At 50.8% G+C, this 27211-nt stretch overlaps 1 protein-coding gene across 1 annotated transcript in view; it reads right to left on the bottom strand.

Annotated features, from left to right (window-relative positions):
* notch3 (notch receptor 3) overlaps window positions 1-20802 on the bottom strand; it is a 31195-nt gene extending 10393 nt beyond the window's left edge. Inside the window, 17 exon segments of the mRNA XM_067233644.1 lie at window positions 154-306; window positions 469-478; window positions 480-703; window positions 1080-1225; window positions 1354-1546; window positions 1665-1775; window positions 1884-2117; window positions 3344-3457; window positions 4713-4826; window positions 6005-6190; window positions 6350-6505; window positions 6618-6851; window positions 6948-7070; window positions 7646-7981; window positions 8098-8240; window positions 19251-19323; window positions 20585-20802. Coding sequence (XP_067089745.1) covers window positions 154-306; window positions 469-478; window positions 480-703; window positions 1080-1225; window positions 1354-1546; window positions 1665-1775; window positions 1884-2117; window positions 3344-3457; window positions 4713-4826; window positions 6005-6190; window positions 6350-6505; window positions 6618-6851; window positions 6948-7070; window positions 7646-7981; window positions 8098-8240; window positions 19251-19323; window positions 20585-20645 — 2611 coding nt within the window. The 5' untranslated portion in view covers window positions 20646-20802.
* Window positions 20803-27211: the final 6409 nt, after the last annotated feature.

The following is a 27211-nucleotide window of genomic DNA, read 5'->3' as shown; positions in this document are numbered from 1 at the left end:
AGAGAGAGAGAGAGAGAGAGAGAGAGAGAGAAAGAGATTAGTTACGGAGATATTCAAACTTGGTCACTGGACTGCACAGAAGAGATAGTGTTTCGGGTACTGTGGTCCAGTAAACACAGTCGGCGTGCGTGCGCGTGTGTGCGTGTCACTCACTAGGTGAACAGTCGTTGATGTCCGTCTCACAGTTGGGGCCCGTGTAGCCGGCCCTGCAGGAGCACACAAAGCCTCCCAGGTTGTTGGCACAAGTCCCCCGGTTCTTACACGGGTTCGAGACGCACTCGTTCACGTCGATGTTGCACAGCTGGCCTGCAGGGGGCGGGGGGGAAACACACAGATATCAGGAATCTATCTCTCCTCTCGCGCCGTCTTACAGATCGACCGGGCTTGAACTGGAGGATGAACAGGTCCTTGGACGCCGTGGATTGAATGACTAAATATACGAGGAAATAAATCAAGCGCGTTGCTCACCTTGCCACCCCCGTTTGGCAGTTGCACTGGTACCCCAGGTAGTCGGGCGTGTGCACGCAGAGGGCGTGGTTGGCGCAGGGGTTGGGGGAGCAGGGGGTGAGGACGTCGGCGCAGGTGGGCCCGCTGTAGGGCAGCTCGCACAGGCAGGTGAAGCTGGCCACTCCGTCCACACAGGTGCCCTGGTTCAGGCAGGGGCTGGAGCCACACTCGTTGATGTTCACCTGGCACAGGTTACCTGACAGACACGGGGGGGGGGACACGCACAGCACAGACGTGTTAGACTGGACGTTCCCTTCGTACGTCAAGGCAGGGCAGTTCCGTTTGCGTCCACTAGGGGGAGATGTGGTATAGTTGGTCGGAAGTGGAGGACTCCCTTACGATGAGAGAACTGCACAAGGCCACCGCTGAGAGGAACCAGACGTGTATATCTAACCGACTGGAACTCTTCCAGGGCTGTTGGCTGCTTTGTTTATGTTTATTTTCCAAGCCCAAGTATGTTTACAGCATGCGTTTGATGTGTGGATGACGTGTGAGAGTGTGTGCATGTGTCTGTGTGTGTGTGTGTGTGTGTGTATGTCGTCCCTGGGTCCTGAGGTGCGGAGCAGACTCACCCTTGAAGCCCTGGCGACACTTGCAGGTGAAGCCGTTGAGCTGGTCGATGCAGGTGCCCGCGTTCTGGCAGGGGCTGGGCAGACAGTCGTTCCGGTCCAGGTCACAGTTCTTCCCCACCCAGCCTGGCTCGCAGTCACAACGGTATCTGGCATGGCGACGAAAACAGACACGGTCACAAACCCGGTTCCCCCTCACACGCGGGGTTTTTCCGACCCGTCCGTTTGCCCTCCCCCCCCCGGAGGGGCGGGGGCTCGGAAGGACGACGTCTCTCACCCGTTGACGTCGTCCCTGCATGCTCCGTGGACACATGGGCTGCTGCCGCACTCGTCCACCTGGGAGTAGCAGTACGGCGGCTTGAAGCCCTCGGGACACTTGCAGTGGAAGCCGTTCTCCTCGTCCATGCAGGTCCCTCCGTTCCTGCAGGGGCTCGAGGAGCACTCGTCGATCTCCACGTTACAGTGGGGACCTGAGAGAGAGACACGCGCGCAGATGGGTCGACCGGGTTCAAACAGAGGGTTCATACCGTGGACGGATTGCTCCGGAGTTCCAAACTGCTGTGCAAGCGGTGGGGGGGGGGGCTTTACCAGTGAAGCCCGGTTTGCAGACGCAGTCGTAGCGGTTGATGCCGTCCTTGCATATGCCGTAGTCGCACGGGCCGCTGGCGCAGTCGTCGAAGTTGATCTCGCAGTTTGTGCCTGCGTGTACAGAGAGGAGAGGTGGGTCAGAGAAGGGGGTCGATCGACGTCGAACCCGCAACGGCGTCCGCGGCTGACGCGTCATGTTGGCTCGTCCGCCCAACTCACCTGACGTCCCGTGCTGACACTGGCAGATGTACTTGTTGACCTGGTCCACACACTTGCCCCCGTTCTGGCAGGGGTTGCTGTGGCACTCGTTCAGCTGGTTCTCGCAGCGGTAGCCGGTGTAGCCCGGGTCACAGTCGCAGGTGTAGCTGGCGATGCCGTCCACGCAGGTGCCGTGGTGGCACGGGTCGGGCTGGCAGTTGTTGATGTTGCTCTCGCAGAGAGTGCCTTCGTATCCTATGGGGGGGGGGGGGAGGGGGGGGGGGAGAGAAGGGGGGGGGGGGAGAGAATCACTGACTGACCACTCTTCATCTGGTCAGGTCCAGGCTTAAACATTCTCTCCCCAGCTAGAGGGACCACAGTGCGGGGCGGACTGTGGGAATGGAAAACCAACTCGATTCTTTTACGTTATTAATGGGATCGAGGGGCCAGTGTGTATGTATGTTTTTTCCCTCTCGGTTGCATAATGGCTGCCGCCTACGAACTCTCTTCATCCAAACTCACTTTATATCGCATCTCCTATTCACCTCTCTCTTTTTTTCTCTCTCTTCCCTTTATTTCATTTGACTCTTTCTCCACTTCCCTCTTCCCTTCCACTCGCTCTGTGTGTGAAAGGTTCTACAGTTTGGAGTCTAGACCCTGTGGTTTCCATGCCGACGGTGTTTGAGGCTGTCGGTGTGGTGTGTGTGAGAGAGTGTGTGTGTGTGTGTGAGAGTGTGTGTGTGCTGGGGAGGGCCTGCTGGTCTGCAGGAGCAAAGGGCCCTTCACGGGCCTCCCAGGCCTGTCTTTGTTCCCCAGCGGCAGCAGGAACAATGGCCCGCGCCACGTCTAACAGAGCCACTTCACTCAACAGAGGGGTCCCACAACACAGGGAATACCAAGCAGCTGGCCCCTGAAACAATGCAGCCGGCTGCCCATACACACGGCTCGAAACAAACACACAAACACACACACACACACACCCATCAAACAAACAAAAAACTAAAAACACACACCAGCTCAACAAACAAGCTTTCAACCACTGTAGCCGAGCGCATTCTTCTACATGAGCGGATGAGAATTCGGATGGACGTGAGCTAAGATGTGCCATAAGGTGGTGTGGTGTGTGCGTGGGGGGGGTGTATTGTGGGGTACACATGAACAGATGTCGGGGTGATGACCAAGCCCTCTAGCCCCCCCGACACCCCCCAGCAGCTGCTGGCCCTGAGTGACCTTGTGGTCCAGAGGTCCGGTCGGGAGGGGGGGATTAGAGGCCTCATGTCAGTCTGCCCCTGCAGTCTGAGCGCAGACACACAGGGAACCGTCTGACCTCGGAACCACTATCACTAAGGGCCGTCCACACCCCTTCAGGTGTGAGAGGGAGCCACATCTGCTGTGTGTGGGGCCTGGTTGGGAGCACTCATTCCTCACACGCGCGCACGCACACACACACGCGCGCACAATCAACGGGCAGTGGTTCTTACCCTCAGCGCAGCGGCACTCGTATCCATTGGGGCGGTCGAAGCACTTGGCTCCGTTCTGGCAGGGCGTGCTGGCGCACTCATCAATGTCGATCTGACACATGGTGCCCGTAAACCCTGGGACAGGCAAACACAGAGGTGAAGGGTCAGAGAGAAGCTCCAGTGGAAGTGTCCACATTAAGGGTCAGGAGGGCAGGTCGCTCTATCGGACCACTGAGGCCAGAGGTCTCTGGTTAAGCTAGGCTAGGCTAGGATAGCGCCGTCTGGGCCGGCCTGGGGAGGACGTGCTACCTGTGGGCTTGGAATAATAGACTCCAAATGCCTCAGCCCACATGCTACAGCCCGATTCAGGAATCTACACCGGAGTCGAGGTAACGACCGGCTCCTGTTCTGAGCCCTGCATTTTGGAATTCCATGACAGTGTATCCTTTAGAATGTCCGGAATATCCCGGGATCTGGAATGTCTGGGCTAAGTTGCATTTCAGAATGCCTGTCTGGACGGTGCTGGGTTCTGGAATGTCTGGAACTATCTCCAAAATCTGCAAATGGCTAATGCGAAACTGGACTGGGTAGACGAGACACTTTTACACTTACTGCACTACCATAACACCAACGCAATTTCCGCAAGCGGTTTCTCGATTTGATGAACGTGAATATATTTCATGACATTACTTAACATGAGAAAAATCACGTATTTGCTGTAAAAAAAAAAGAAGCTTGCAGAGCGAAGAACGGAAAAAAAAAAATAAGGAAAAAAAACGCTGGTCATGGGTGGTTTGGTGCGCTGGTGGAACATGTTGTGTTGGTGGGCAGTGTGAGGATGGGCTGGGGACTGCTGCCTGGGGCAGGAGGTTAGAGGGGGGGAGACAGTGGGATTGTTTTCTTTCTTGGGGAACCCCCCCCCCCCCTCCCCTCCCTGCCTCAGCTCGGCAGGCTCAATAGCTAGATAGGGGGTGAAGGGGGGGGGTTTGTCTGCCCCAGATGTAAATTGCGGACCTGGAAAAGAATCTCATTAGTAGGACTGCTGTTCCCCCTCCACCACCAGGAAGGGAGGGGGGGGGTGGGGACGGAGACTGCTGTCCCTTCCACATTCCACCAGAGAGGGGACTGGGGTGGGAGGGAGGGAGGGAGGGGGGTAGGGAGAAGTGGGGGTACAATGGTGTCTTTGTTTAGGCAGAGAGGATAGGCAGGCCGCCTCTAGGTCCTGGCTTTTATGAGCGGTGTCTCTAAACTGCAGCAGGCCCATCGGTGCTCCGACACGAAGCCTCAGATCTGACACCTGTTCCCCCCGGACACCCACACCCAGCCAGGGGGTCTAAGACGGGCTGGAGAAGGGCCCGACGTGGAGAGTCCGACGCGGGCCATACCGTACCTGGCTGGCAGGTGCACGTGAAGCCGTTGACCATGTCCCTGCAGATGCCGTCGTTCACACAGGGGTTGCTCTCGCACTCGTCCACATCCACCTCGCAGTAGGTCCCCATGTAGCCTGCAAAAGGGGGGAACGGTCACAGGCGTGAGCAAGAGATTTCCGCGCTCGCAGCGGCGCTAAAGCGCGACGAGGGAGCGATTCGACGGTTCAGCGAGCTGTCTCTCCTGGACTGAGGGGAGTTCGGCTGTGGGAAAGTTCCTCCTCGCAGTCACAGGAGGCCACAGGGCTTTCAATCACGGCCTCCCCTCCCCAAACCACAGGGGGAATGTCAAGCTTTTTTTCCCCCTCTGGGTGGGAAACGATCATAGACACATCCGAGAGTTCCCTCTGCGCTGACCTGAATCACCACACCCTACTGTCCACAGAGTATTACCGCTCCCTGGGTCAACTCCCCCATTCAGCTGATACATGTTCTGCGAATCAAAAGGAACGACACCACGGAAGAACTCCTCCCATTGAGGCGAAAGCCGAGTGCGGAGCGCTGCCGGCGCGGCGGAGCTAGCGTGGAATCGGAAAAGAACAGGGCCCGCTCCGCATGAGGCTTAGCCGGGGCCCAGCCGACGATGAGGAGGCTGGGCGAGGAAGGGCCCGTCTGTGGAAATGGAGGGGGGGGGGGGGGGGGGTCGGGGGGGGAGAAGAGGCTCTGGGAAAAAGCTCCTCTCCCTCTCCGTGTGTATGAGGGGTGCAAAGTGGAGCACAGAGGGGCCCTATTGTTCCCCTCCATTCCCACCACTCCACGGCTCATTAGTATTCGCCGCACACTCCTCCCCTCGCCGCTCGCCCTCTCTCCCACCCAGCCCTATAGACCTCACTCCCATTCCTAATTTGTATAGTCCCCCCTCGAAACCCCAGGATGCATGTAGGACCGTGTGTGAGAGTTTCAATTTGTGTTTGTGAATGAGAGTCCCGGCCACAATGCCGGGTAGCCCTCTGTTTGGCCCCGTCTGGCTGTACACTATTACCAGTACAAAAAGAACACTTCCATACCCCCCCCCCCCCCTCCCCCGCCCCCCCACAGCTCAGCCAGGGGGCTTGGATTACATAACTGAATCCACAAGTGGCCGATGGTGCTGAGGTACGACAGCGGCTCCGTGTCCGATCCGAGCGCCGTCGGCTACGCTATGTGTCGCGTCGGGCCTACGGGCGGCGGGTGCGCCGAGTTGTCTTCGGTGCGTCAGAGCTGTGAGGGGCTCCAGGAGAGAGAGAGAGAGACAGAGAGAAAGGGGGGTGGTTACCTGGCATGCAGATGCAGGTGAACTCCCCTATCCGGTCCAGACAGGTGGCGTCGTTGTGACAGGGCATGGACAGGCACTCGTTGATGTCGATCTCACAGCGGGGCCCGGCGTAGCCTCGGCCGCACTGGCACTGGAAGGAGCCCTCGGTGTTCACGCACTTCCCAAAGTGCTCGCAGGGGTTGGCACCTGGAGGCCCCACGAGAAGGAAAGAGCGTCACTTCCACACAACGCGCGCCGCGCCGGCCAGGAGAGAGGACGAGGGGGGGACGAGGGGGGGGAGGAAACAGAGGGGAGGAGGAGGAGGGGTGGGGTTTCGGGAAGGTGCCGAGCTGTCGGCAGGCTTACCGATGGAACACTCATCCATGTCCTGGTTGCAGGCTCCGCCCACAAAGCCAGCGGGGCAGGTGCAAATGGCGCGGCCGTTCAGGGGGTTGGTGTCGCAGACGGCGCCCTCGTTGCACGGGTTGCTGACGCAGGCGTCGTCCAGGTGACACAGCAGGCCTGAGGGATAGGGTGGAAGAGACGGCTGAGTCAGTCTATTCTTTGGAGGTGCGTGTGCGTGCGCGCGTGCGCCGGGTTCGAACACCGGCCGATACGCGAGGCGCCGACTCACCCGTCTTCCCCACGGGGCACTCGCAGAAGAAGGAGGCCACGCGGTCGTGGCAGGTGGCGCCGTTGAAGCACATGGCGGTGGTGCAGTCGTCGATGTTCTCGCTGCAGTCGTCGCCCGTCCAGCCGTTGACGCACACGCACGTGTGGCTGCCGATGGTGTTGAAGCACGTGCCGCCGTTGTGGCAGGCGTTGGGCTGCATGAGGCACTCGTTCACGTCCTCGGCACAGTACTGGCCTGTGGGGGAGGGGGGGGGGGGAGAGATGTTGGACTCCATGGCGCGTGATACAAACACAGGGCTTGGTGTGTGCGCTGCTTGCGCGCCTGCCGTACCTGTCCACTCAGGCGGGCACTGGCAGTTGTAGGTGTTGACCCCGTCCACACACAGGCCTCCGTTCATACACTTGTGGCCCGGGCAGTCGTCCATGTTGGTCTCGCAGTTGTGGCCATCGAACCCTGGGAGAGGCAGAAAAGTAAGGGGGGGGGGGGGGGGTTGAGCGCCGGATAATAAACATGCCCGTTTTCCAGAGCCGAGCTGTCTAACATCCACTTCCACCCGTCTCCCCGTCCCTCTCCGTTTCCCACAGTAGTGAAGGTAGCGAGGGCAGCGTGGGCAGCTAAAAGGTTCAGTGGGTGTCCAAGTGTTTACATTTTCTCATGGCGTTTTCCCACCGTGGCAGCGCCTGTTTCTGACACCACATTGCTCCAGAGGTCCCTACTCCCCGCTGTGTTTGCTTGTTTTATAATCTCTCACAGTTTCAATGACTTCCTTTCCGGCATGAGACATTTCCTGTCAGCTCCCCGGAGGAAAACCAGAAGGCCCATAAAGTAAATTCCTCCAGTAGTGAGCAGAGCAGAGCCGGGCGGTGGCCTGCTCTCTGCTCGTCAGTGGCTATTAATAGCAGACAGGAAGTGGACCTGGCACAGGGGAGATCATCCCAGCATCCCTGACAGCTACATCATCAGCCCTGGGAAAGCCTGAGATGAAATGTGTGTGTGTGTGTGTGTGTCGGGGGAAGTGCAATTTGTACCTGGCAGACAAGCACATTCGTAGGTGTGATCGCTGGTCTGGCGGCAGGTGCCCCCGTTGAGGCACTGGGAGGGGGCGCAGGGCAGGGAGGACACCTCACAGGTGCGCCCGCTGTACCCCGGGACACACTGGCAGCGGAAGGAGCCGTGCGTGTTCAGGCACAGGCCTCCGTTGAGGCACAGGCCGGGCTTGCGGCACTCGTCGATGTCGCTGCGACAGTTCTTGCCTTGGAACCCGGGCGCGCAGGAGCAGTTGTAGTGGCTGTTCCAATTGGCACAGCGGGCACCGTTGGCACAGGGGCTGGTGGCACACGCGTCTATGAGGGAGCAGTCCTGACCTGGTTTCGGTGGGAGAGGGGAAACGTTAAACGGTCAAACACACAGCCACTGGCGATTTGACGGCGTCGTCCGTTTCGACGACGCCGTCCTTCGGGTGCGCCGGATTCGTCTGTACCTCGGAACCCTCGGTGGCACACACAGGTGAACTGTGGGATGCCGTTGGCCACCTGGCTCTTGCAGGCAGCTCCGTTGAGACATGGCGACCGGAGACAGGGGTCCAGGTGCTGACAGAGAGGTCCGATGTAGCCGGGCCGGCATCTGAACAGGACGCAGACAGACAGACAGACAGGCGGTCAGACAGACAGCCCTCTCAGAATAGACAGTTGTTGGTTAGCGGGTTAAGACAAAATGACAAGTTGAGGCATTTAGGACTGAGATGTTAAACGACGTGTGTGTGTTTTCCAGCCAGAGCCCCGGGAGCCCATTCCCACCATGTTGCCCAAGGTTCTGGCAGCCTGGGTCTCCATGACACCTTGGCAGACCTCGCTGCCTCTGAGTCAGACCCTGGCAGGACATGGGCCTCTGGGCCCTGGGCTGGCCCGGCTCTCACTCAACTCCAATCCCTCACAATATCCCAAGCCTGCACTGAGTTTGTCAGTGGCAACACACACACACACACACACACGCAAGTTTTCATTCGGAAACAGATGCAGGCCTTCTCTTAAGTCTTTCTGTCTTCGCTGGAACAGACAAGAAATGCATTCCTCTCTCTTTCCCTCTGTTGTTACCGGCTGGAAAGCCTCACTTTTTCCATGCCAGTTAACATTCCTTCTCCGTTACTGCTTTTCCACACTTCAGCTCGCGTTTCGATCCTATGTTAACACAAACACGCCCCCCCAAAACCAGCAGATTAGTCACCTTGTCAGCAGCGTTAAGACAACCTGAGACCTCACTGACCCATGACATGGACTTCTAGAGTCTAAAACAGCCGACACAGCTTTGAGACTATCAGCGAAGACTAGAACTTAGACCCCCCCCCCCCTCCTTTGCAGTCGTTTCAGGAGAGCCCCCGCGCCACTGCGAGGAACGACTGCGCCTGACCTCAAAGAGCACAGGTGAGGCGAGATAAACCCCCCAAACAGGGTTTCCTGTGGCCCTCTCCAGGGAGCCCGGGCCTGCTTGGGACACTGCTCCAATTGGGGGGCTGTTTGTGAGGCTACATGCTGGGTAACCCTACACCCACACAGGGAGCCCCTGACTGGGGGGGGGGGGAGACAGGCTCCCACTTCAAACGGGGCTGTTTGAAGCTGATGACAGGGCAGTGGTGGTTGGGCTCCGACCTCCCTCGGGCCCTCGTCCCTCTTTCACTGTAAAATAACCCCTGGGCAGAAAACAACAATGACTCTTCCTCTTCTCTCTTTTATGCAGCGGGGGCCCGCGATTACACCGAGCGAGCTCATCTTGTATTTGTGTGTGCTTCTTTTGTGGCCTCTCTCTCTCTCTCTCTCTCTCTCGATCTTGCCTTTCCCTGACTTGCTTGTACTCTCTCTCCGGGCTGTAAGGAGGGCCCCAGGTACGGGGTGGGACCCCTAGGGGGCGCCGTTTCAGCCCGGACGCTTGCTGAGGCTGCCAGGTCTCTGCGTCTCCCTGGCTGCTCTGGTCTGCTTCGCAAAAACAAGACCGTTCAGTGTTCTAGTTTCTTTTTTCTTCAGAACAACAAGACAAAGGCGAGACAGGGAAGCCACAAGGCTCAGCACTGAGACAAGCCCACCCACAAAAATGCGAAACGACACACATTCACGGACCACATTCAAAGACAAAAGAGAAAATCCGGGAAGTGTTCTCGACGTATACAAAATACCTATATTTTTTCCACCATCACTCCTTTTGATAAGGGGGTAGCCCAACAAAAATAAAGATATTTGGGTATCTGGGACCATGAGACATTTACATTCACAGAAGAAGAGTCCCTTTCATGTTCCAACAGGTCTGGCTGATGTGGCTGCATCCATGGGGGTCACTGGTTTGGCTGGAAGTACGTGTTCTACGTAGTAAAAGAGCTAGAACAGCCATGTTGAGGGGACTAGATTAGTTGCCACGGCTACTCCACCATGTTCCAAAGCCCCTACAGCTAGCCTCCAGCCCAGGCCCGTCTTTCCCTACCAACCCCTCCCCACATGCTGAGAGGTCAAATGTCAGAGGTCCCCCCCGTCTGATTGTGATGATAATGTCAGTCAGCCATGGAGAGGGGGCGGGCCGGGAGGGGGAGAGAGGGGAGCGTCTGTTGAAGGGGGAATGTCTTTAGAGAGTGGTGGCTTGGTGGGGGTGTGTGTGTGTGTGGGGGGGGGTCTGGTGGTGGTGGTGGTTCGGTATGTGTGCGTGTGTGTGTGTGTGTGTGTGTGTGTGGGGGGGTGGCTGAAGAGGGGGGGGGTCTGGTCCAGAGAGAATGTCATGTCATATTTTCTGTAATCCCTCGTCTCCTGCTCTGAAAACACTCACACTCTCTCTGAATCCTAGATCCCCGTTGCCCTGGAAACCTCACAGACGAACGAGCAACCCTGACACCCCACCAATCACCCCCTACCCATGTCCCCTTGGCTATTTGTCATGGCTTGGCTGGGTTTATTTAGAAGCAAATTAACTATGTCTGGAATCTAGGGTGTCACCAAAAAAAGATATTTAACAGAGTTGCAGCACAAAGAAGGGTTTGCAGGGACTGAAGAGAGAGCTTCTTGAAGGGCTGGAAGTACAACACAGTCTGACAGTCCGACCCGTCTGAGGCCATTCTGTGCCATGGACATTTAAATAGTGAAGAAAGCCACAGAACAGCCATCTTTATGGCCCGGTCCGCTCCAAAGCCCTTCACAGCTCTTCATGGACTGGGAAAAAAACGTACAGACACTTCTAGGAAGTTCTGAATGTGAAACTGGATTTGTGTGTGTTTGTCTGACAATTTGTGTGGGAATGAATGAGCCCAGTGCAGTCACACTCGAATCTATGTGACCTCAGGTCTGTGTTTAAATGCTGAGTTAAAAGTACAGGGCGACAAAAGACGACTGTGGAGAACCTGATTATGTGTGGATATGTATGAGATTTGAGAGTTCAAAGAGTATTTATATCAAAAGTATGGCTAAACTGTCAGAATGAATAGTGTGTGTGTTTGTTTGTTTGTGTGTGTGTGTGTGTGTGTGTGTGTGTAGGTTAGCTAGCCGAGGAGCAGGAGCAGGAGGGAATGCTGGAGTGATTATTTGTCCTCATTTAAAAACACACAGCCAAGTCCGACAGTCAAAACACACATTCTTTTGTCTGGGCCTTGGCCACCGGCTGTATGCTACTCCCATAACAGTGAAGCCCGAGTGCTATCAGAGCAGCCTAATGAAGGGCGCTACATTGCCCTGCACCTGAGAGCAGAGGCCTTATCAGGAAGCAGGAGTACTTTACAGCCAAGTAGAGCTCGCCACTGTTGTGAAACCGTCTGCAGGAGGAGGGGGGAGAACCTTGGACTGGGACGGACCTGCCTGTGGTGAAAACGGAGAGCAGGTGCAGGTGGTTGCGCAACCCGCCCCAATCCTCGAGAGAGATTTACGCGGAGCCCCCCCCCGACTCCTGACCCCTGAGGAAGAGCGAGCACGAGGGGGCGGGCGGGAAGTCTGCGGGCACGGGCCTGGGGAAGGCCCTAATCTCCTCACGTCACAACACCCCAGAGAGCTCGCGCCAGCTGCAGGGCCTGCGCATCTGTCCACATCTGTCAGCAGAAGTCCGGCTGTCTGGCACTCGCCCGGATTTTTTTTTACCCTCCAACAATGGAGCTATTCTGCCCGGGAGACGGGGAGAAGCAGCCAAACGCACTCTCACACAGACGGGGTTCGTACTTTCACGAAAGCCCACATGCATTTTCAGTTACCCGTAAACACACCGTCGAGAGCGTTAACAACGAAAGGCACCACTGCAACAAAAGGAAAAGCACTCAGGTTGTATGCTTACTCATGCAGTAACCACTCCAAGACACACTCAAACACAAGCAAAAAACTTACAACCCGTCTTAGCTGTTGATGAGGGTGACTGCTTTACCCAGCAGAGTGTAGAAAGGGTCCACTGCTGTACAGAACACAGACAATAAGACACAGCTACTTTTATGTAGATATCACAACTTTACAGAAAAGGGAATCCTTCACAGAACCCACATCTGCCAAGATTGATAATGAAGTGTCAGACTGTAGTGATCTCTCCCCCGAGAGTGTGTTGTTCCCAAGATAAAGGTTTGGTGAGTTATGTAGGTGAATCCTGTCACCTTCGTTCTGCCTGTGTAACCCAATGCTAGTTTTCCGGCCTGAGGGTCATTGTGGCAGGTAACCTAAGCCCATCCTCTCCAACACAATACCCCCGAATCACCTCTGGGTCGGAGGGCGGCTCACCTGTGGCCAGCAGGCAGTAATCTCTTGACACGGTTCAATACAGACAGTCACGGCCTACAAAGCAACAAGTATGGATGAATGCCCCTTCTCCCCACTTATGGGGATCCTGTTCCCCAGGCACTGCTAGCCCTACCCTAACTCTACACAAAACAAATGAACAACAACAAGAAGGACCGTCTGCCCATCCCAGCCGAGAACAAGGAATTCAGTCGCCAACTTGTTGGTTTGCCGAGTTCCTTTGAAGGAATTTATGAAGGTATGGGAATTGGGAACTCCCAACAAAAGTCTCTGTGAGGCAGAGTGGTAGACCAAGCTTCAGCCCCCCATTCCCCAAACCCCCACAACCAGGAACCAGCTCCATTCCTTTGTGAGACTCCATACTGACACCACACTGCCAACAAGAGTCCCCCTTCCCCCAACAGCCCCTCTCCTCTGCTCTCTTCTTTCTCAGAAAGGAGCCAGATTGGGGGTAGGGGAGCGTTTTGTGGTCCAAATAAAAGAGCTAAAGTAGTCAGAACCCCATTGTGTGAGGGGGGGGGGGGGGGGTTGGAGGGAGGGGGGCAGTGACCCAAACAGCCAGGCTTTCAGGCCTGAGCTTACACGGACCAACAGGCCTCGGCTGTAGCCTGGCAACAGTAACCCATGGTTGGGGAGAGGGTGTGGGGGGGGGGGGGGGGTTTGGGGAGTCCAGGTTCTGTGAGGACAGTTTGAGAACTTCTGAGAAGTGTTCCCCTGTAGACAAAGGTAACACCGAGCACAGTTTGTCGGCAAATCAATCCGACGGACTCTGATCACATATAAAAAGGATATGTGTGTGAGTTTTTCGCCGTTTAAAGACCAAGGTTTAATTGAACAATGGTGCTTGAACAGACAATGGAGGTATTGAAATCACCAGAGGGAGCTTTCTGGTGCACCCCCCATGGCATGAATATTAACCATGTGAACATTAAGACAATTAACCTTGTCTTAAAGAAAAGCAAATATGAATCTGACCAGCAAGTCTGCCTGGAACAGAGGGCCCCGGCCTTCACAAAAGCACACATTAGTAACTGATTTTCAATCTCTTGCTCTGCCAAATGTCCTGACATTTCTTCCGCCAGGAAATTACATAGGTGTGGTCGTGTAGAGATCTGAGCATTTGGAAAGCAGTCGTAATCCTTTACACGAGTGGACTCTCCACGACACTACATAAATCAAATCTAAAACTGAAAATACATTTTAAGCTAAATGCTTAATGCTGGCAATATGCTAGTCATTTATAGGCTAATGCTATTTAGTTATCTGTATGTGTGAACATAACAGTTGACAGACTTTGGAGAGAAAACTCCAGGAGATTTTTGGAATAGCAAAGCATCAGCCATAACCTCATTGCATGTATCCTAGGGTTGAGGTCTTCCAAAGCATTCTTGAATGCTCAACCACAGAACCCCACCCCACCACCCAAACTGAACCAGACATCTGGAGATCTTTGGAAATACTGGAAAAAAGCCCCATTCTAGCATAAAATATCACAGTACTCGAGTTTCCCAATACCTTGCATTGTCCTGACCTAAATCGTTGGACAATCACACAGTTGATGAGAGGTTGCAGTGTACTCCTTCCAATAGTGAGTCATGTGTTTCACAGTGAACATTTATTGCACAATGAGAAGGCCATCCATGAACGTCCAAAACCACAAACATAATTCAACATTGTATGGTCTAACTAGGGATAAGATTGCACCCTTATTAAAAGACTTTCCCTCTTATACCCCAGCTACTTGGTAAAGTTTAAAATGCACATTTCAACAGTTGTAAACTGTTGAAATGGCACAGAAGATAGACTGTGAGATCAGAGTCCTTGGGAGATAATCCACTGTGTGTTTGTGATAACAAACTAGGGGGAATGCTAGAAAACAACTCAAGAATGTCCATTATCTCAACCACTGTCCCCAATAAACCACTCTCCAACTTGAGGATGAAGGGTGGAGATCCTCTCTTATCCTCTCCAACATCTTATAAACACAGAAACTAACAACCGCAACGTGGGAATTCACTTTTATTTGTCTGTGATACATGTCTTGTACCAACAGCGCACCTTCAAAACATCTCTCTGTGCCGGGGCTGAGAACCGATATTCCTTAGCGTAAAAGCCTCCTAGCAAAATAAACACGTTTGGGGGGGGGGAGGGGGGAGGAAGGGCAATATTTCTTTCTTCCCGTCACATTGGGAAAGAAGGACCCATCCCTTCCTTTCGCTAGCCTGAAACGAAGGGAGGAACAGGATGAGTTTCAGCTGGGCAGGGGAGGCTGACCTGGGTTATTCCAATTACATGTCTCTTTAGAAGCCGTCTCCCAGCTGAAGAGAAACAATCAGAGGAGGAGACATCTGAGGAAGGCTTATCCCTCTCTAAGCATGTGGTTCAGACATACACAGACTACAGCACAAGGACTAATAAGACGCGACTCAACCCTTTTCCTGCCTCTGCAGTCGGCACAATAATGGAAAGTCTGACCTTGATTATCTAGCCGTGTCTGTGTGTGTGTGCCACTCGGGTGCGGGACATTGATGGTCAAATTCCGCGTTTGCCGTAAGGTGGACATAAACCGGTCTCCCTTTCGACTTGGTGCGCCGTAAAAGGATGGTCGCGGACGCCACGGACCTGTCGCCGACGAGGGTTGGACGCGCTGTGGTCCGAGGAGAGATGAGAGGGAGGAGTAGAGCCTGTGGTGAGTGAGCTCCTCCACGCTGGTGAGATAGACAGGATGTGCGTCGCAGCAGGGTCAGGAGCCACCGCTTCCTGTGACGGGGCCTGGGAACCTCAACTCCCCGTCTCAAGTCACGACCCAGGAGCAGTGGGGACCCCCCCTCCCCCCCCTGAGATAGCGCTCATCTTCGACTCAAACTTCCCGTCCCCATGCCACACAGACCTGGTGTACAGGCTCTTTAGTGGCAATGGTGCTCCAGACATGACGGATGGCTCCATCTGCTTGTCAAACAAACATGAGTGATCTGGGCTACACGTTGGCTCGCAAACTGCAGAGTAACTAATTGCAAATCAAACAAGCGATTCCAAACATCCCTTCCTAAATGAGACTCGGTCGACGGCATTGTTTGAGGCATTCCTCAGATGGCGGCGGGGGTGAATGGACTGGAGGTGAGGACAATGCTCTCAAAGCAACAGGGGGAAAGGAAGACTCTTACTAAGCATTCCTTTCTAATCCACCATGAAGACACCGGAAAAATATACCCAAGGTGCTCTAGGCCAAGCCAACAATATAAACTGTGTGTGTCTGTGTAAAGTCAGCCAGGGCATTTTCTTGGGAATTTGTGTGCAAATCTCCCCTTCAAGGTAAATTGGGCTTTTAAAGAACGATGCACTGGAACGTTTTTCTCCATCCATCTTAAATGATATAAAAGAGGCTAGTGTATTTCATAGAACAACATGTACTTTCTATATGGAAAGTCTTGGCCGTTCCCCAAAGCCATCTTGTCCTCAGGTTCATCTTGAACAGGAAGTAGACCCGGTCACACAGAGGAAGATATGCCAGAGACACAACACACACACTAACTGTGTGTGTGTTGTTCCCTATCAAACTCAAAACTGTCCTCATTCATCATGCTCTAAGAGCCTGGGAGCTTCCATGGGTCATTAAAACAAAACACTCATAATTTATAGGCTACTCTTCTACGGAGGGTCAAGGCCAAGTCGTTAATAATGGCACAGAGAACCACTGTATCGTTCCGGCCGCCACACACACACTGAGAAGAGCGTCTCATTCATCCGTACGCATGGAGCGCCGAGAGTCTCAGGGCAGAGCGTCATCTGTCGATCCACCACTGTGTGCTTTCGAGACCCAAACAGCGGTTTGAGACAAAGGCGCCGTGAGACGCGGCGCATGTGCAGGGAGAGACCCGTGGGCCGCCGGGCTCCTCTCGTCCATGCCGGGGCCCGTTGCTCCCAGCATGGGGGGCAGCCAGCCGCTCAATGGGAGCACCTGGCCCTCCGCTCCCCCTTTGTTAGGATCTGACTTCACTGGATTACCATCACAACATCCACCAGCTGTCCCCTACGCAACCCCCTTCATCCCCACCCCCCCCCCACCCCCTTCCCAATTCTTCCAGCTGGATCCTCTCTGAATGACACCCTCTCAATCTGCCTAATTATCGCCCCTCCAGGCCCGCGACACTGCCCCTCACTGGAGCGGCACATTCCGCACACAGGGCGGAGCTGAGGGGCCTGGGGTTCCTCACCGGACTTCTTGACTGCTCACCTAGAGGGCTGCACTTCTGGTGACACTCTCAGCCCTTCAACTGTCAAGTGCACATGCCAGTCTTTTTTGGTAGGAATCACAGTGACAGGAAGATAGGTTGGAAGCGGAAGCAATATAAAGTGTTTTAACCAACTGGGATTTTATTCCGTTTAGAAAAGGGAGTGACTGAGTATCACTCTTCGACACAATTGGAAGCGTCACTGCCTGAAGCTAAAGGACAATGTCGTAATTCGATATTGTGAATCACAGTGGGGTGTTGATGAGTCAAAGCACAAGAACAGGTGCAGTTGCCACATCAAAGTTTAAACACGAACACTTTTCTACGAGTGACACGTGATTAACTGCCAGCAAGCTTCAGGCTTCTACAGAAATGCCCATCAAACGATGCCAATCAGGCTATTTAAGAGTGTTCAATCAGTGAAACTGTTTTACTGCTGTAATCTGGTATCAAGTACATATGCCTGGTCTTTTCTCATTAATCTCAGAGGATCCCTGGCAAGAAGCGTGGGGAAAAGGAACAAAGTTTATGGTTCTGGCATGCTTAGGACACAGATTGGTGTGACTTTCATTTTTTGCCAACGAGACAAAGGATATTTTGATATCTAGGACACTAACAATGACAATACAAAGATCTATAAAAACATATTATTGCTGTTACTTGAGAGCATACTAGCCGCGAGGTAAGCTATTGGAAATCAAATCTTACTTGCCCAACTCAAACCAGGACCAAATGTGCGCTCAACACGACATCACAAGGAAAATAATGGTTGAATTCAATCTGGAACTAAATAAATGGCTCATGTGCCCTTTAATCTTAAAATCCCACCTGACCTCTTCATTTTCTACACCCCTTTGTTTATATATTCTCTTATTTTCTCTCTCTCTCTCTCCTCCCATATCTGCCTCACTCTCCAGTGTCCTTTCTTTTCTCACCCTCTCCGCCCTGTCCTGCTGGTGCCCGGTTACACTCAGGTATCTGGGGGAAGAAAGGATCTTTTCTGCTGTTTGGGATCTCCAGTTTCTCTGTGAAGTCTCTGGGGAGCGAGCTTGGGTGGCTCTACAAGCCTCTGTCTGCCGCTGTCCCCGCTATGCTCTGCTGCCCTGCAGTAGTACTGCTACCACACTGTGTGGTATGACATTTGGTGTCCCCTTTCCATTGGAAGTCCCTCTTGTCGCACTTAAAGAAATGCCCCTTGCTGTCTTGGCACGGAACCGGGAGAGTGATTACGCATGCACGGCCCTCCACGCACTCGCATACACACACACACACACACACACCCACACACACACACAACGCAGGTGAGCTACAGAATGTAAATGACAAGCACTAACTCAGAGACATGATCACTATAGTGTACAGGTTAATGAATACTGGTCCAAGGTCAAGGGTTTACCTAGTCCAACCAACAACACATTTGAGTGGAGAGACAGTCAAGAAAGGTCTGGTTTTGTTGGAATACTGAGAAATCTGGAATACTGAAAACACATTTACCCACCGGCTACCTAATGACTCATACCCTCCTTAACTCTAGGTAATAATTAAAACCTATAGGCTTGAGCAACATTTACTAAACAGGTGTCCATAAATTAATGTGCCGCTATTGTCAGTTATAGTTTACAGCAAATTACACTGTTAGACCAAAATGTGATAATAACAAAGAATAGAGGACAAGACAAAATATTTAATGCTTTTGCTTAAATGTTTGTTGAAGAAACTGCACAGTAGGCTAACAAGGCCACTTAGCTCCAAATTGGACTTTTGTGTAAAGGTGAGGGAGTGGTAGGTCAAAACTCATAAAGTTATAAAAATACTGTAGTGGGAAGACAGCTGACCTTAGACAAAACACAAAACAAGAATACATTTTTGTTTCATTGAATTCGAAACAGTCATGTTTTGGGGTGGTAAACCTCACAATTTGAAACACAAATACATATTAGGCCTAAATGTAGGCTACACAAAAGCTCCCACCTCAAGAATGTCACTGCACGTAGCTTTACCAAAGAGATCGTTTCCCACGCTCCCATCAAGATGAAAAAAAAAAGATCCTGTAATCACCATTAACGACTGCATTCAAACTTAAATTCGTATAGGCGGGAAAGAAGAAAGCAGACAACTTTTCGCACGTTATAGCCTAATATCCATGATATTTCCCCTTTTTCAATAGAAGCCCAGCTCTGGGTAATGATAGAACAATACATTGATTTATACTGCCAACGAGGAGCACCTTAGTCTTGCTTCATAGAATATAACATCCTTTATGCCATCAAAGCTTCTCAACAGGTGCAAGTGAACATCTACTGTCAGTTAAGTGCCTTCAAGTCCAGGCAGGATGGGTGTATGCCGTCACCTTGCATTTATTAGTTTTTCAGCACACTTATCTTCCCCAATTGATGGGTTATGTTATACATGACGTTGGAAACAAAGATATGTCACGTGAAGTTTATGTGCCACTGCAACGATAAGAGTTTTGGAACTTGGCTGTATTCCAGACAATTAAGTTTCATGAGGCTGGGCTATGCATGTTATGCAACGATCTCCTCCATCGTTAATAAGTCGCTTTTTCGCTTTCAGCATGCCCGGAACCGTCAGAGCAACGTTTGTCATGAGCATTAGGGGATAGGATAAAAATCTAAGTAAACCTAAAACGATGTTGCACTTACATGCATCGACCAGGTGAGTCCATGCAAGTCCCTCCATTTTCACACGGTCTGTTTTTATTCTCGCAGCGGAATCCTGTTGAAAGGGAGGAAAATAATTAGAGACACTAATATAACCTACGACAGACCTCCAGTATTTAGTTGAGCGCACTGAAATCATTTAAAAGTAGTTGGTGAGCCTATTGGAACCATGACTGGACATAAAGTAGACTAGGCAACAATTTCCCAAACCATTTTCTGGACTTTCACTATAGATTTGCTCTAGAAGCAGTAGGGCTGTATTACCACGTCAAATGGCATTTTATGGACACGCCAGCATGCTGTGGATGTTACTGTGTTTACTCTTTGGCTAGAACTAACGGCCACCTTATTAATATCTCTGGGCCCGTGATATTGGGCACAGTCACACACACTGGCTACTAGCCTGCCATCTTCACTTCCCCCACCCAACAAAGTTCAATTGTTAAAAGCTCTTTGTTCAGATCAAGGAGGGGGATACGTTTTGTCTCATCACCCCCTTTCAATCACACAAACCACTATTTTCCCCGGGATGATTTAAGGAATTACTGGGGAGAACAAAAACTCAGTTCTCAAATTATTTTCAGTTATACGTAAGCTATAGCCTACCATGTGTACAACTTGTAGAATGCAACCCCCCCCCCCCCCCCCCCAAAAAAAAAAAAAAACCTAATGTTGTTAGTCTCACATTCTTCTCATCTATAACCCATACGCGTTAGAGTTGCTTGCTCGCGCCTCAGCGCAACGCAGAGCTTTACTTCAAGTTTCAATGATTTTCTCACGGTGGTATTAACCCCCAAGAAGCAGCCATTCCTTATGCAAGCATACCAATACCGCACAAACATGCATTCTTCTTTGTTTGTTATTTTGTGCAATCTGAAAAGAAAAACTGACCCACAGTAGAAAAGTATATAGTAGTTTGTCTCAATTACCAAAACAGGACTTAAATAGCTACTGACATATGGCACATGGGCTGCACTCTCAGTTGTAGAAACCCCCCTTTCGCATATACTGTGATTCTTGTAGTTAACAAAGCATTTCAACGATGCAGGCAATGTTAGCTTGAATCCCAGGATACAATGGTAGGCTAATCACAGACACTCGGATTTTGTACTTTGGAAGTCACCGGTATTCCTGCTTTGATTTAATGTCACGCCTGGGAATGTAGTAAATTATGAGTAGCAAGTGTAGCATTCGTGATCATAGTATGTAGAGATGCCGGTAAGTGCTGTCTAGACTACAATGTTACAGTGGAGCTGTCCCATCCGAACAGACCGTTTTATTACTTATAATGTGCAAGTGAATAAAGTTTGCCTTACCTTCACAATTATGAATAGTGAATATAATTGAAAGGAATATCCAAGGAATATTCCCCCCCATTTCGGTGGAAATCCCAACGCTTCTATTAAAATATTAGCAGTAATACATCCTTTAGAAGTTCAAACAAACATAAAAGTTCCAAGAGTGTCAGGGAATCCTCATAAAATTGACGATTTTGAAAACGTAGGTCCAATCCCTATTTCCCTCCGCAGCTCGGACACAGCTGCCGTACTTCTCGGTAAGCCTCCTGGAACTTTTGAAAAACTTTCCTCTCCTCAGCTTCAGGCCTGATCTGGGATCGAGCGGAGTGTTACTCCTCCCCCTTTTCCAACTCCTCTTGCGATTCTCTTGGGTTATTCCGCTCAAGTAGTCCACAAACCAACTGATCAATAGTTTGCGCTTTTCGTGTTGGTATTCTATTCCAACCTAATATGATCATATGGGACAATAGTGATGTTTAAGAAAACGAACTCGTCAAAATGTCAGTTCTCATTATCTTAAAAATCTAAGAATAGTTGACTAAATTCTAAATTTGATGTTTTTGTTGTCCTTTGATAAGCCCTCCATTCCTGACTGCACAAACAACATCCATCGGAATGATTCTCATCAACAGGTGTTTTAAAAAGGAAAAGTTTGTCGAGATAAACAGAGAGCAGAAATGTATACATTTGACTATCCTCACAATAACTACTCACAACAGACTACAAGACTGTAGCAACAAAACATATAGCATGCGCTTTAACAATAAGCCTCAAGTCATCGAGACAGGAGTGTGTCTGTGTGCTAATGTTTGTTTGTGTATCTACGCATGAGGTTTTGCTGATAAGAGAATGTATCTTGTTTATGTGATGGAAATGAGAGCAGACGTCCCTGTCAACTCCCCCCCACCGCCACCACCCCCACCCGCTACCACCCCCACCCGCCACCACCCCCACCCACCCGCCACCACACCCACCCACCCGCCACCACCCCCACCCCGCCTTCCATGCAGGCCTTTGCTGTACTGGGCTAGCCGGCCTGCTCTGACAGCCTGCCTCTCTCCACAGCCCATGTTGGTGGACTCCTTTTCTACAGCCGGTATATAGTGCCTCGGTTGTTCCGAGGCACAGAGCGGAGCCAGTCGCTTACAGAGACAATGGCCGTGATTTGAATGATAAAAGGAGTCCGGCATTATGACACAGTTTCTCTCTGCAGGGGATGGAGGTGGAGGGGGCAGCTCACTGACATTCAAGGACGTTGTCCCCCCCTATTTCTGGTTCGGGCCTTGAATAAATGACAAGCCCAGATAGGGCTCTGAATGTAACAGGCTAGTTTAGAATGAAGTTCGTTACAGCTAGTGACGTCATCTATAAGGGTCATTCAAAAGAGCTTGTTAGGCCCTCCAGACACCTGCTTCATTTGGCACTGGCTGATAAAAGTTGTTTGCTGTAACGATTTCAGTCAATAGCTGGATTCAGTAGCCTAAACACAATGACATGGTTAAAGAAGTCTTTGTACTTTGACACTCAAAATGAATCTCCTCCATACTGTGTTCCTTTGGATGCAGACTTTCAACTACATGTCTGTAAAGGTATTTGTGTGAGTGTGTCTGCAAATGTATGTGAAAAACAGATAGAGTGGGGCAGAGTTTGCAAGTATGTGTAATAGGGTGTGTGTGTGTGTGTGTGTGTGTGTGTCTCACCTGGCTGCAGTTTTGTGGCCACAAAACCCTGCTAAAGCTACTCCATGGAGGTTCTGGCAGGCACAATGTTTTGAATAGACTCCAGCAGGATGTCTTCCCAGAGATGGACTTCTCGGTGTGCCTAGAGATAGAGAGTTGTCTCTGTAGCTGTACTCATAACCAGCTAGGAATTCCAAGTCTGTAACCTCCTCATCCATCAGTTTCTCCTGATGACATTCACAGAGGAGGTGGGACTTTAAAATCTCACAGCTGCAGATGTAGCGTCATCTTTTAAGGCTCTCTCTTGGAAGTCGCTTTGGATAAAAGCGTCTGCTAAATGAATAAATGTAATCTATTTCAAACTTCAGCAGGAGTAGCACTCAGAGATGTAACATTTGGGACAGATGTTTGGGTTTGTGGAAGGACAGCGATTTGATTTGAGGTGTGTGTGTGTGTGTCGTTGTAACTGCAGAGTGTGTCACCCCTGTGCTTAGGACTACGAGAGTGGCTCAGTTCCACAATTTCAAGCTCTAAGCTGTTTTGACAAGGCTTTGATGACAGGGATTTGACCAATCATGTTATGACAAGAAAATGTAACATAATTAGAAGTGTATTAGATTCTAGAGTATCGTCCTGTTGCTTAGCTAGACATGGAGACCTGAAACCTTATAATTGTGAAGATGTTGATGGCATGTTTAACATCATCTAGTAGGTTATTATAATGTGGTGGGTGCAGATATTTGGATGATTACTTTAACAGGCATTAAAATCTCATCAAGAGACCTTGCATGCAATAGCACTATAGTCTTGTCCTGCAGTAATTCTTACAGAAGTACAGTGCTTACGAAACTAAAAATATACTTTATCACCATATATGTTTGTAAAATGAGAAACATGCTGGCTAGTTTTCTTTTGAGTCGGAAAAATTATTTTACATGAAACTGTTGGCCTATATCTTCTGAAACTTAAGCCAGACATTGCATCAGTCACGTGTATATCCTGCTATTGACGAAATCCAGAATCCCCCACATTGTTGGACTTGTGTGTTGAGAGATTGCTTTAGCGAACAAAACCCCAGACGCCTTCTGTGTTAAAAAACAAAGCACAAATGTTGTGAGGTAAGGTTTAATGATACCCAGAAAAGGAGCCTAATCAGAAAATTCCAGTTTGACTTCTTTTTCTCAGATCCCATTTGTGGAAGTGTCAGTACCAAGCCTTCAGCTCTTGAAATGAGACCTCTCCTTGATTGTTTGGGAGTGAAAGAGAACACCAGACTAGTTTCTGCATGAATGTACACATTACGTAGTCTCTCGTCAGTTTTTCTTTTTTTCATAACTTGTGTTTGGTCTGTATTTAATGAATTTCGAAGGCAGACATATAGAAAGAGAGAGCGAGCGAGCGAGAGAGAGAGAGAGAGAGAGAGAAAGACAGAGAGATGTTATTGTTTGTCTAGGGGATCCAGGGTGTGAGAGAGGAAAGACTGGTGACAAAATTCCCGCCAGACTCAGGGGGATCCTAAAATCAGACAAACAAGACTGCGACAGCAACAACGATTTATAGCCCTGCTCACTGATGAGACAAGGGGGTGACAGTCTCTCATGTTCTCCTTTGAACATTTTCCTCTTTAAGTGACGGTGAGCAAGGCTTACAGGTATTGGGTGTACTTTACACTGTATAATTGTGCACTTTAATGTTATTACCATCATGAACACTGTGTAATAGGACCCACATATAACGTTGTTTTGTTAAGGGATCGTACGACTATTTATAGCTTTGTGATCATGTAGGTTCAGCTGTACCAGGTTCAACTATCTGATCCCCGTAGCCGACGAGTTCTTCTGTTGTATCGTAATTCAACATTGTCGCACACAGCTTCGTTCTCCCCCTCAGTGTTGCATTGGAAAGATACGATCTGTTTACAGAGTGAAGAGGGAAAGCAGTGGGTTAACACAACTTAGGGGGGGGGGGGGACCACCCCGAGTAGAGCAAAGCTGCATAAACGTGCTATCTCTCTCTCCTCCTAACCTGGCCCCCTCGCACTCCAGCCCCAGAAGTGTTGATACACTGCAGGGGTCACTTAGGCCAACATAACAAAGACGCTGACGCTGTAAGAATCACATCTAGTGCCAGGCCATCTAACAAGCTGGACCCAGTCGGACTATTCTGAGAGTATGCCGTCGTTCAATCTTTACAGTATGTGAACTAGGATAAAGTACCTATAAATAGGAGATGGTGTAGGACGGCTCTTCAACCATATCAGATATTATTTTGCAACTATCAGACACACAATTTTTCACTTATAAGGTTGTGACCCGTAGTAGTCACATGCAGACATCGAAACTCAACCAGCCGGGTCAGACGGTAGATGTGACCCGACTGGAGAGTGCTCTCCTTAAGAGAGTGTTAGCATGCCTGAGGGTTAGCATCCTCTGTGTGGACGTGATGACTTTACCACCCAGACCAGACTGATTTATGTGGGAAAAGCTCTGGGAGTGCCTGTGGAGAGTGTGGAGAGGATTAAAAGCCTCTTTTACAAAACCCGTCACGGCCAATCAGCAACTTAGACCCCCTACAGACAGACGTCACGGCCAATCAGCACACTGCATTTAGCTCTACTGTCTTTATTGCCTATCAGTGTTTTATGAAATCAGGATGTCTTTATCAAGAGAGCTTAAAGGATGAATTGATGTTCTTTCAACTGACTGTAGAAGTCCATGGAACTGTAAGAAGATAACAGGACATCTTAAGATAACAAGACAACAAGACATCTTTCTGGATATTGTCTGTGTAGGGTGTGAGAAGGGGTGGGAGGGTGGCGTAGACACGTGCAAGCATGCACGCACGCACACACACACACACACACACACACACACACACACACACACACACACACACACACAGGCCTGTTCCCAGGATGATAAGACATCACTTGTATCTCGACTGGAAAGTCAAGATAATATCTCAGGACTGGAACAGATCTCAGGAAAGGAACACCTCTGCTTTTTCCAGGATGATAAATAGACTGGAACAAAAAAAAATCCCCCTCCAACTTTCAAATTCTTTATAATCATTTTAGTATTTCAAGAAAATGTCTCACTCAAAAGATTGCATGGTAAAATCTGTTGAAATCAGTTTTAAAACAACATTGTGATTCTTTTTTTTTTATTGTACAATAGATAATACCATTAGCTGTGATTTTTGATTTTCACCAACAAAATTAATCTCTTCCACTTTACACAACACAACCAGACACATTCTATTTCCTTTTTTATCTCTCTCTCTCTCTCTCTCTCTCTCTCTCTCTCTCTCTCTCTCTCTCTCTCTCCCTCCCTCTCTCTCTCCCTCTCTCTCTCTCACACACACACATACACGCGCACACAAACACCAGGCTTGTTGCTTTAGGTAGGTAAATACATGTGAATGATGGATCTTCCTCTGTATTGTGGGAAAAGGAGTTTGACTTTCACACAAGCCCTCTAAACGGCTATTAAAGCCTGCGTGTCTCGGCTTCTCTCCCCCTTCCTGTGTCCATGTGAGAAACAGCGTTTTTGTTTAAGGATCAGGGAGACTTTTTCTGTATTCTGAGCTCTTCCCCCTGTACCCTTCTAGAACAATCCCTGACTGTGCACTATTTTGTGTCTGTGAATCTTGTGTTGTTGGTGGCCAGCTTTCACATGCACAGCTCTCTTGACCTAAGTGGGACTCTCTGAACAGACAATCTGTGATGTGGAAGGGAGGTAAGAATCAGAGGATTCCCCTCTTCTACCCGTACCCTTCTTGTTATGACAGGACACAAAGGGAACACCTTACAGCAGACCGTGGTGGAGCCCAGGCTTGAGATCCCGGCCCTGGTGCTGAAAGAGGAGGACATGCATAGGATGGCTCTGTGGAGGAATGTGTTTCAGATGGACCTGGAGACAAGCCAGCTGGAGGAATTCAGAGTGCCATGGCTCCGTTTCCGTGTGAAATTGCTACTTAAGACCACTGTGAACAGCTGCCGGACAGTGCCCCCCCCCCCCTCCTCTGCCCCCCTCTTCCCTTCTCAGCACCCCCAGCTCCTCTGCCCCCCTGCCCCCCCTCCCTCTCCACGGGGCTGTAAATCTCAGAGGAGGCCGGGAGGTGCTAGCGACTTGTTGAAAGGCCTCCGGAGGGGTTCCTGGGGTTTAGTGCACGGGGTCAGGTCTGTGTTAGCAGGCCCTGGTGCCGGGGTTTAAGGCTGAGAGCCACACATCACCCGGCATACGGCCTCTGCACAGGGTGCTGCTGTCCTCCCAGCCCTGAGCACCAAAGAACACCACAGGTCATCACACTTCTTCTTCTCCCTGTCTGGCCTGCGGCTTTACGGTTCTGGAGAGGAACCGTAACCGAGGAGAGGGCACCAGTGGCAGTCCAAAACAAGGGGTCTTATCTGAAGGAATGTCGGGGGTCATTTGAGACGTTCGTCAGAAACAAGTCCAGATTCTGCTTATCTGCCAAATAATCCCTAAACACATAACTTGTGGAATGTAGTATTTGAGGACAATGTTTCGAGGGGCCTTTGAAGCCTGTTTAGAGTAGCATATGTTCTCCTAAAAATGTCCAAAAAAAGACATATTGAGAAAAATGACTGAAATACAACTGCAATTGATCCCACATTTGCCTCTGAAAACCAGAGGAGAAAGAAATGGAGGGGACCTAACCTCTCTGTTCGTCCTCCTTCCCTTCTAAGTCAATTGTTGTGGAAGCATGGTGTCAACCCTGCGCCATCAATCAACCCTTTTCAGAGGAGGGCAGACAGGCCGGGGACCCGCCCCCCAGGACAGGGGGGTGGAGGTTCTCATGCCCTCCCCGCCTCCTGCAGCCCCGCGCCCCTACAGACAGAACTCCGACAGCTGGTCTGGCCATTAGGGGTAGGCCAAGACCCGAGAGCCCCCGCACAGCGGCAACAGCTGCCAGCCCACTGCCCCCCAGCACCTCGGGCAGCCTT

The sequence above is a fragment of the Osmerus mordax genome, chromosome 3, assembly GCF_038355195.1.
Source record: "Osmerus mordax isolate fOsmMor3 chromosome 3, fOsmMor3.pri, whole genome shotgun sequence".
NCBI lineage: Eukaryota > Metazoa > Chordata > Actinopteri > Osmeriformes > Osmeridae > Osmerus > Osmerus mordax.
Note: the sequence above shows the minus strand (reverse complement) of the source record. Positions and strands in the feature narration are given on the sequence as shown.